Raw genomic sequence first — 10,502 nt, 5'->3', positions numbered from 1 at the left:
TTAACTTTTGAACTTGTAATTCAAAGTTCAGGACCAAGTGTCCTTAACTTTTGAACATGGAATTCAAAGTTAAGGACCAAGTGTCCTCAACTTTTGAACTTGGAAATCAAACTGCATGACCAAGTGTCCTTAACTTTTGAACTTGAAACTTGAAGTTAAGGACTGCCTGTCCTTAACTTTTGAACATGTAAGTTAAAGTTCAGGACCAAATGTCCTTAACTTTTCAACTTCAAACTTGAAGTTAAGGACTGTCTATCCTTAACGTGGACTGCCTGTCCTTAATGTTTGAACATGTAAGTCAAAGTTCAGGACCAAGTGTCCTTAACTTTTGAACATATAAATCAAAGTTCAGGACCAAGTGTCCTTAACTTTTCAACTTGAAACACAAACTTCAGGACTCAATGTCCTTAACTTTTCAACTTGAAACTTGAAGTTAAGGACTGCCTGTCCTTAACTTTTGAACATGTAAGTCAAAGTTCAGGACCAAGTGTCCTTAACTTTTCAACTTCAAACTCAAACTTCAGGACCAAATGTCCTTAACTTTTTCAAATCAATTTGAAAAACTATGACAATATGTGCTTAATATTCAGAAGAACAGCAAAAAACTTAAGGACATTATGTCCTTTTAACATTTTGTGCTCAATTTTTATAGAATTATCAAAGGACGCAATGTCCTTAACCTTATCAATCCAGAAATTCAAAAAAAAAAAAAATCCAAGTATCAAATTCGTAGTAACGAAATAAAAATCAATAGAAACACACAAAAGCATAACTTACTGTAAATTTATGTCAATATTTGGACGAGAAAGTTGAATTCCACAGTTTCAAATCGGAAGAGAAGCTTCTGCAATTCTATAGCGATCACAATCTCAAATCGGAAGAGAAGCTACTGCTTAAGTTAGTTAATGTTGTTGCATGATCGTTAATAAAAGTGTAGGTATAAGTTGTGCAGAAGTGTATTTTCGTCCAGTCAGGTAAAAATTTATTAAACCAGTGGCTAAAGACTAAAGACATTTAAAACACTGGCTTTAAAGTAAAGACAGGTGCTCTTAGTGGCTATTTGTGCACATCGCCCCATCTTGACCCAGCCCAACTTAGCCCAACCTGCCTAATTATTAACTCAACTCATTTTGACTCGCCCAAAATCGGCTCAACCCATCCATTTGACACTCCTAAGCCTACCCTATCTGAATAGTGGATCGAGATGAATGCATGGCGAGATTCATATGGCTTACCCTAACTAATTGACCACTAAATGGAAAAGAAAAAGGAAAAAAAGAAGGCATAAGGACATTTCTGCAGCCTTATGCAAACTTTAACTCAAAATTCTGTTGCAAATTCAACTGATTATAGTGCTACTTGAAAATCCTACAGTACTATATAATTAATGCAGCGAATATATATTAGGTTAAAAAAAATAGCTACCAAAGACTATATTAACACAGAATTAAATCTCCATAACCAAACAAACGCCTTAAATCCAAGTTTATATATGTAAGCCTATACTACATTTTATTCTTTCTCCAGCTTCAGCTTCACTTCAGAAGTTTTGCAGCTTTACATTAATATCTCCTCTGCATTAATCAAACAATTATCTACAAAAATGATTAGTTCTACAAATTGTCACTGCCTATAACAAAAGATACAAAATTAACTTGTATTGTATACAAGTCTTACAACAACAAAAAAACATTCCTATAAATTTTTCATCATTAGGAGTCCCTGTATATGGGCTGTGGTGCCCATTTGAGATGCATGTTGAGTTTCCCTGATTTTGCTCCATCTAATTCAAAGGTTTCTTTATATTCACCGTCCATTAGTACTCTTGTCAATGTCAATATGCACCTTCCCATGTAATCCTGCCAACAGAATAAAACTGTAAACACTGGAAATGAATCATTGTAATCACCATTTATGTAGCAGCGGTACAAACAGAAAAAACTTACCGATGTCCAGTGTTTACATCAAACCAATAAATACATGATACATGTCTTTCATATAAGCTTTTACCGCTAAACATACTTAGTATGTAGTTTTTTGTTGGAAATGTATCTTTGTGATCGATCACATTTATATTACCAGTGGTACTCAACGGGAAGAGCTTGCCGACATTCATTATTTACAACGAACCAATAAATACATGACACGTGTCTTTCATATAAATATAAAACTTTTACCACTAACCATAGTTAATATGTAGTTTTTGTTGGAAATGAATCATTGTAATCACATTTATGTTACAAGTGGTACACAACGGAAAGAGCTTGCCGTTATTTACATCAAACTAGAGAATGCATAGCATGTATCGTTCATATACAATTTTATCGCTAACCATGGTCGATTAGTATGTACTTTCGCCTCAATCCATCACTTATTTTTGTAAATTAATGTGGTATGGTGTAAACATCAAGTGTCAGTACGTTCTTTTCCGTACAAAACAATGTCTCCGCCCCTTCCCCAAATCCCCACTTAAATAAGGGGAAAATCCCTCAAAAATCATCCTCTATCTTGATTTGGAGGATTGATTTGTCATAAATTACATATATGGATCTCCATCGAGAATTCAATTTAGCATAATGAATAATGCTAATGTTTCTATTGGTCTCACATGTCTAAGCTGTTTGACATGCTAAGGGAGAAATACTAACTAATAACTGCTTCCCACAAAATGAATAGCACAAATATATAAAAAGATGAGTAAACCAAAAAAGAAAGTAACAAACGCCTGATCCGAACCAGCCTCACCTTTGACCTCGGCAGTTTCTTTGTACTAATCAAGCATTTGTATATCAAGAAAATAATTGGAGATGACTACATTATTTTGCTGGTCGGTTGACGATAAGGCAAATGGTTATTAGAGGAATAGACAAGGCATGATTTTTGTCTGGATGAAAGCTAGATAATTTGTTGTTCTCCCTATTCATCTTATTCTTCAAACACAGAGTATATCATGTTGAATTTATCAACAAAATTCAGATGCTGATCATTCAATTAAAATTCAAGAATACGGTAACTGATGAACACATCTGTAATATCGAGGTTCAACTTTTTAATGTTTCAATTGCTTATGTTGTCGGTTTTCTTAAATCTATCTGAACAATTAAGCCTTTGAATTTTCCAAAAAGATTCTAGTATGTCCCAGATCATCTGACAACTCCAAACAAGGCATAGGAGACTTTACCTGTTCTAAATTTAAGCAAAAATTAGCAATGGGTTTAATGAGGTTATTTCAGCTAAAGAAAATCTCACATCAGGAAACATTGGTGTCTGAATAGATACAACACTTACTGGCTTATTAATGCCTATGTTGCACAGACTCTCCAAAATGATGAAGCACTGGTGCCGGATCCTCCAAAAATACACTACTTTTGAATCCGACACACACCCGGCGACATTTTTGGAGAGTCCGAGTAACATAGATTAATGCTAATGAAATATTGTACCAAGACCAATAGTAATAGGATAAGTACTTGGAATTGGTTATAGGGAAAGATACTCTACCTTTCCAAAGGTGTCATGGTCCCACACTTCTAGAATTAGCATATCATGTAACCCATCCTCAACGACAAAGTCAAAAGTCTGATTCCACACTGGATTTAGACTTTCCGGCACAACCTACATAAGGAAAAGAAAAAATCAGCATTATACTTAGTTATGAATTATATTTGATCCTTACAAAAAAGATGGCAACGTATGAACAACTTTAAACCTAACTAAACATTTAAATAACAAGAAGAACAGATACCCTGGTTTTGTTCTTGGTTTCAGTCTTCTTCATAGTAACCACAACATAAGGATCAGCTTTCCCCATTAGATCAGTTGGGGCCAAATCATCAGCTGATATCACCGTTACAGAAAGTACACCCCGTACTATTACGTCCTTTCGCCTGTTGATTTCACCCCCATTTTGGGCAGCTTCTTTTCCTTCTGCTCCACTTTTAAGTACCTTCTCCAGTGAAGTCATTGACACATTCGGCGCAAAAGGGTTACTGAACCCATTCTTCATGCCATAAGGACAATACAATAGCTCCAAGTGCACCTAAACCAAAGATGAAGAGAATAGTTCAGACAAAGAGCTAAAATAAACTATTGCATGAATTTGTTTGTGTTTGCAATTGTCACCTGTCCCCTGTTCTTTTGGTCTCTTTGGATCTCCAAATCTTTCACCAATTTCAACCAGACATCCTTCACCTTTCCAGGCTCAAGCTCATTTAAACGGATATGTGCGCATCCGATTAGTTCAGCTGCCTGAAGCCCTTCATCGTCATAGATCTTTACCACTAAGTGTTGTGTCAACGGATCTTCAACTACAAACTCGAAATGCTCATTCCACACTGGGTTCAATTGGTTGTTCTGAAAAGAACAATTGTTTACTTAAATGTTAAACTTGGTCAGTGTATTACCAAATCTCTTCCATACAAACAGATGAGATGAAAAACTTACAATTGTTTTGCTCTTTTTCATTCTATCTCGTATAGGGCGGACATATAACTCGGCAAAAGGATCAGATTTACCAATGAGGTCTTTGTTTGTTAACTCCTTTGCTTGAACAAGTTTCACCTCCAATACTCCAGTAGGCTTCAGTTCAAGGTCACTAATAGCAATAAAATAGAATGTCACAGAGAAACCAATCAAAGTCCAAGTTTTGCATAAAAGTAAAACGTTACATTGTCTTGTTAGGGTCAATATTCAGATAAACATCTAGTACAACTTTTACAGCTTCCACGTAGACATTAGGTCATTATGAAATTAAACATATTAGTAACTTTTTAAGTCAGTAACTGAACAGCAAAATGGAAGAAGTCATCTCGATTACTCTCTCAAATTTTGGGGATTTCTCCAAAATCCAAATTCCATCTTTGGATATCTTATACTCCCTACGTGCCAATTTTTGTGGCACCGCTTGACTAGGCACAGAGTTTAAGAAAGAAAGGATGACTTTTGGAATTGTAGTCTAAAACAAACCTTAAACAATTGTAGCTGTAAATCATCTCATTCATGGTAAAATAGGAAGTTTGAAGTAAAATAATTTCTAATTATAGAAAGGTACCATTCTTTTTGGAATAGACCAAAAAGAAAAGTATGCCACATAAATTGGGACAGAAGGGGTATTGAAAAACTTCGTTATAGTATTTAATGAGAAAGTGAATATGTTCGATTGGAACCAAAATTTGAAGCGCCCTTATTAACAAGAATACCTATAATCCCCAGGCAAAATGGGAATAATTTTTCGAACTGGCCATGTGATAGAGTCTTCAATAGCATCGCGGATAGTGCCCTGTAGAGAGAAATTCATTTAGTCTCGAACCACAAAAAAATTAGAACTTTCTCAAAACTTGAGTGCAAAAATCGCAAACAAGAGAAGACAATTCAAACAAATGGTTTGTGCTCTCTTTCTTACCAATAAGGACACTGATATGAAATGCACCAAGAGACTAAAAAGGTTTTCTTTTGCTGATTTCATCTTCACTCTCATCATATATCATTAATGTGCCATAACTACACTATGAAACCCAATGCGAAACAGATGAGATACCCTTGTATAATCACATAGAAACATATCCTTGTACAATAATACATAGATATTATTTACAATAACGGTGTCCGGCCAGCTTGTGTGCACCTTGAAAATTTCACTGGGTACTTGCTACCCCCCACTAGCACTTGTACCGGTAACTCTACCCAACACCAATCACATAGATATTTTTAGTATTCATCAGTTTCTTCCACTCTTTCGGGAAAGGAGAGAGGGAACAGATAAAGCTTGGAACTTGCCAGCATTATCCAATTCCAGCACTCCGAGCATCTAAGGAACTTATTATATCTAATCACGCAGCATCAGAAGTTATTGAAGGACGACAAGATGCGACCATAAACGTAACAAAATTAAATTGTAAAATTTTTCCCAAACCTCAATTGCATCAGAAATGCCAGGTATTGCTGTCATGTCACCACCAACCACTTTAAGCGTAAAATCCAGCTTTTTCTGCAGATCACAAAAATTTCAGTGTCATTTTTTTCTCCTAAGTTTAGGAGTGGTGTTAATTGTACATGTGTGTGGCTATCCAGGCTAGCTTGCATCTTATGTGAACCTTACACTTCAACAAAAACCAAGTACAGGATGATTAGTTCTGGACATGTTAGGTGTCATGCATGTTTATCAAGATACATAATTTGGATTTACTTGGAGTATCGGCATCTAAATCCAAGAGTCAGTTGGCAAATCCATCAGTTATTGACCAAGTAGCTGTTAGAAAATCATCCAAATCCAATATTAACTCTAGACCCAAGAAATAGCTTTAGACATTCATAAGTTAATTTTGTACTTGTATGTACACACGTGACACGCACACACTTTTATGGTAACAAATACGTAATTCAGTATGCTCAATAACCTTAGAAGGATACAATTGAAGTTAGAAGTATATACAATACCTTTTGCCTTAGTGAATAACAAACAGCTCCAAAGCAGGGAAATTCATCAACAAGCGGCCTGAAGATCAGCCTGAAAACCCCAGTAAACCCAATGTTTTTCACCTAAAACAGGACACATTAATGCAAAATCAAATTCCCTGAGACTAGCTAGAAAATTTTTGAAAGCTAATTAAAGTCGGAAGAAAGGTGACAAGAAAACATGTTAAATACAAGTTAAGAAGTGGAAAATAGGTCCAACTATCTTTCTAAGATGGAGACCTTGAACAAGTAGATACTACAGGGAAATGATGGGAAAAAAAACTCTACTGGAGAACACTAGAGTAATATGATGTCTAGAGGATAGTTGACAAGACCTCTTAGTTGCCTTCACTGTAGCCAACCACAACCAAGTGAACCAAGAACACCATGAACACACAAAAGCTAATCATGAATGCTTAACATTATAGCAATATTGTTTCTATAGCAAGTACCTATAATTGAATTCATACATTACACAGTCGAAAAATATGGTAATTGTCTGAAATAACTTGCAAGTATACAGCATAAATGCACACACGACACAAGGGTCATGTAATAGAAAAAGTACAGTGAGAATGTATTGAGATACCTCTTATCAATATTGTACTATCAGTTATATTGTGGAGATGTTTCTCCTGATTATGTATCCTTCGAAAGCAATATTTTTCCCTAGTAAGTTATGGTTTTTCTCTATCATTTGCAAGGTCAGTTGACTCACTCTTGACTCGTTGATACAGATATAGGGCTAAGGTTGTTCCCGAGGAATGAGCTTGCCGAGAGAGTGCAGGGATACAGTTAAGGCTTCTGATGAGCCACACACTTGTTCAGTGGAAGCTAATAATTTATGCATTTCAGACCTTTTTTATAGATATCATCCACAGTCGTATAAGTTACTCCTAGATTGCTTCGCATACTTATATCTGACCTTGTTTCTGTTGGATACTCTGTTAAGAGATATTTATGTATGCTTAGGTAGGATTTGTTGTGTAGGTTTCATTATATTTCTCTTACTGTGAGTACCGGATTCGCTGGATCGCACAGTGGAACCGTGTGTCAGTCATGGACAGATTTGGGTCATAACAATAATAAAATACAAGGTTAAAGATATTAATAAGTAGCTGTGTCAGAGATTAGAAAAACAAATATTAACAAAGAGCTCACTGACATTTTTAATTCGAGTTATTTACAATGGCAACAAATTGGTATCTCAGAAGCAATTAGCATGTCAGTTCGAATTAAGATCGCATTAAGTGTATAATGAAACAAAAATGACACAATTCTTAGGAGGGCAAGCTATTTAGTATAATTCTAAGCTGCAATCGCCAACTAAATTACCTGCACCGGTAACGCCACACCAACATATGTCTTGATATCGAGTATAATGCTAGGGTTCCCATCCCATTGCATCTCTAATTCCATGGTAATACCTTCACTTCCATCTTCAAGAATAGAAATTCCTGTAAAGAAAAATCAGGTGTGAGCACCAATTATGTGTTGAATAAAATATGTGTTTCTCCCCCTAAGCAATATATTTTATTAGAGCTTAAATGAAACTACGCACTAGATTATTATTCAAATAGCTTCATCAGGTTCAATTGTCTTCTTCTTTCATTTTCTTTCCAAATTTATTTGTCACATTTTGACTTGTCAAAGAGACTACATTACTGCAGAAATATTATGACAACTCCAACAGTGAGGTAGGGGTAATGACTTTTGACTTTCGATTAGAATAAAACTCGTCCGATGTAATTTCTTAGGTAGTCTAATATGCAAAATTTTAGAATAATTAAATGAAGCGTCAATAGAACTGGTCAAATTGCCATCTATGGAAGTAGTCAAGACTCATGGGTGGATCAAAGGGGAAAGTAGGACAAGCAGAAAAGTCAAGATAAAATCTAGTATAACAGGTTCAAGGAAAACCAACAGCTTGAGCAAAAACAAAAGCACGACTTGCAATCTCTAACAAGGTGAGTATAAAGCTCGATAATTTCTCTCTTTACCTGCTCCACGACCACTTTTAAGTCTTTCTACCCTTTTTGGGAAATAAATCCATTTATATATTAGGAATCAACACAACAAGCACTCTGTGTGCCCATTTGAATTTTTGTACAAATGAAAATATAAACTAAAAGTAAATGAATGGCAAAGAAAAAGTAATTGGTGCAAGGAAAAACATGCTCAAAGTCATTTAGTACAGGATCAATGTTATTTGAGTGATAAAGCAGGAGAGACAGAGATTGGGAATTAAAGGAGTGCAAGAAAAAAGAGTTGGACCATAAGCTGGTTAATAATAATTATACTAACCATAATTGCTTCAATAAAATTCTTCCTTATTTAGGATATAAAAGGGCATTAACATTGCACAGAGCCTCCATCCTATGAGACACTATTTCTTATCTTCTAACACTTCTTTTGGCACAATTTTACAGATGAATAGCAACAATGTACAAACCACACAAGTTTCAAACAATCCAAGTTCTTTTTCTTTTCTGAGTATGATATGATCTTTTTCTCTACTTATGAATTTTATACACCAAAAGTATTTTATATATCGCCACTGAAATAATATTCATTTGTGCCATAGCTTTAAACTTCACGTACCATCAAAATGAGAAACATAAGATAGGACGAAAAGAGTATTAAAGTAATATGAGAGCCAATATGAGTAAAAGAGAAATGTAAGACGACGTTAGCTACTTATACGCAATACACGGGAAAGCATGAATTGGGGCGACAATGAGTTGAAAGCTAACTACATGTTCAATGATTTATCTTTCTTTTCGGAAATGAAACAGCTACTTTAAATAGTAAGTAGTACTATGTATCTCCTTTCCTTCTAACAATAAGAAATTATTTTCCAAACCACATGTTTATACACACAGAAATAAAATGCAACTACTGAAGAACGTTATTACGAGCCATCATCTAACCTGTGAATTGAGGAGCAACAGTACCAAGAGTAAACTTGGAAAATTTCAATGAAGCCAAAATCATAGGTCTATATTGTTCCAAAATTGGCTCCACACTTGATCTTACCAGTTCTGATGCTGCCTGAATAACAATTACCAGAACCAACTCAATTAACCAATGAATAAAATAATAAAAGAAAAAGACTCCAAATATTAGAAATAAAGAAAAATGCTGACACCCTCAAAAATTAAAGACCAAAACTGCATAGACATTTAGACTAACCTCATCCACATAAGGCCAGAGCTTTTCAAGATGAGAATTAAGCCACTTCAACTGTAAGAGTCAAAAACATGAAACAAACATTAAAAAATTCACTACCTTTACACAAAAACATTTCACAAATATGATAAGTAAAGATAAGCTTAAAACACACACACACATACTGACCTTCTGCTGATTGGAGAAAACAACCCAAGAAGGATAGTGGTCAGGTGTAAAAATCGTTCTGAAATCTTCCACTGTCATTCTAGCAAACGCTGCTATTGTAGCAGCCTTTACAATATTCAATAATAACATACATCAAAATGCAACCTTTAAATTCAAAATAAAAAAGAAAGCTAAAAGACCCTTTTTTTAATAATCACTAAGAAAGTGACTAACCAGTTCAGAACGGAGTTTGGATCGGGAATTTTCAGATTTAACAAACAGAACTATTAAACCAACTCCAGCTATAAGCCCAACTACAACTCCCAAAACAAATGACATCTTGTTGCTCTTCAAATTTTGCTTTTTCTTCTTCTTGTTTGTTCAACTTTTTTTTTTTTTAAAGATTCAGTGAAAGTGAAGTTATTGAAGAGAACCAGTACTGTAAAGTGACAATGAGAACGTGTTTTCGTTGTGTTTTTTAAGTGGAGTTTCACAAGATTAAGGCAAGAAAAATGGTGGGGAATGAAGTATAGAGGTTTAATGAAGAGCTTAGAGTTTCTCTTAGGGCTTGTTTGGTAGGAGGAGGGATGATGGATTAAATTTGAAATGAGTTTATTTTACATTTAGTTGAGATAAAATTATGGTATAACTAATTCCGAGATTATAGTGTTTATTTATTCTTATGAGAGGGTGAATAACTAATCTTGGGATAA

The 10,502-nt window shown here is 34.9% G+C and overlaps 1 protein-coding gene across 1 annotated transcript; it reads right to left on the bottom strand.

Annotated features, from left to right (window-relative positions):
* Positions 1-1,436: 1,436 nt before the first annotated feature.
* LOC109244605 (synaptotagmin-5-like) lies at positions 1,437-10,346 on the bottom strand. Its single transcript, XM_019411725.1, has 13 exons — positions 10,024-10,346; positions 9,811-9,915; positions 9,646-9,696; positions 9,384-9,504; positions 7,789-7,910; positions 6,436-6,537; positions 5,912-5,986; positions 5,199-5,278; positions 4,444-4,594; positions 4,123-4,353; positions 3,746-4,039; positions 3,502-3,615; positions 1,437-1,859 (listed from the first exon to the last, which is right to left on the bottom strand). Exons 1-13 carry the CDS (start codon positions 10,126-10,128, stop codon positions 1,713-1,715), a joined length of 1,698 nt encoding a protein of 565 aa, XP_019267270.1. The 5' UTR covers positions 10,129-10,346; the 3' UTR covers positions 1,437-1,712.
* Positions 10,347-10,502: the final 156 nt, after the last annotated feature.

The sequence above is a fragment of the Nicotiana attenuata genome, unplaced genomic scaffold (assembly GCF_001879085.1).
Source record: "Nicotiana attenuata strain UT unplaced genomic scaffold, NIATTr2, whole genome shotgun sequence".
NCBI lineage: Eukaryota > Viridiplantae > Streptophyta > Magnoliopsida > Solanales > Solanaceae > Nicotiana > Nicotiana attenuata.
This window is presented reverse-complemented; position numbering and strand designations above follow the sequence as displayed.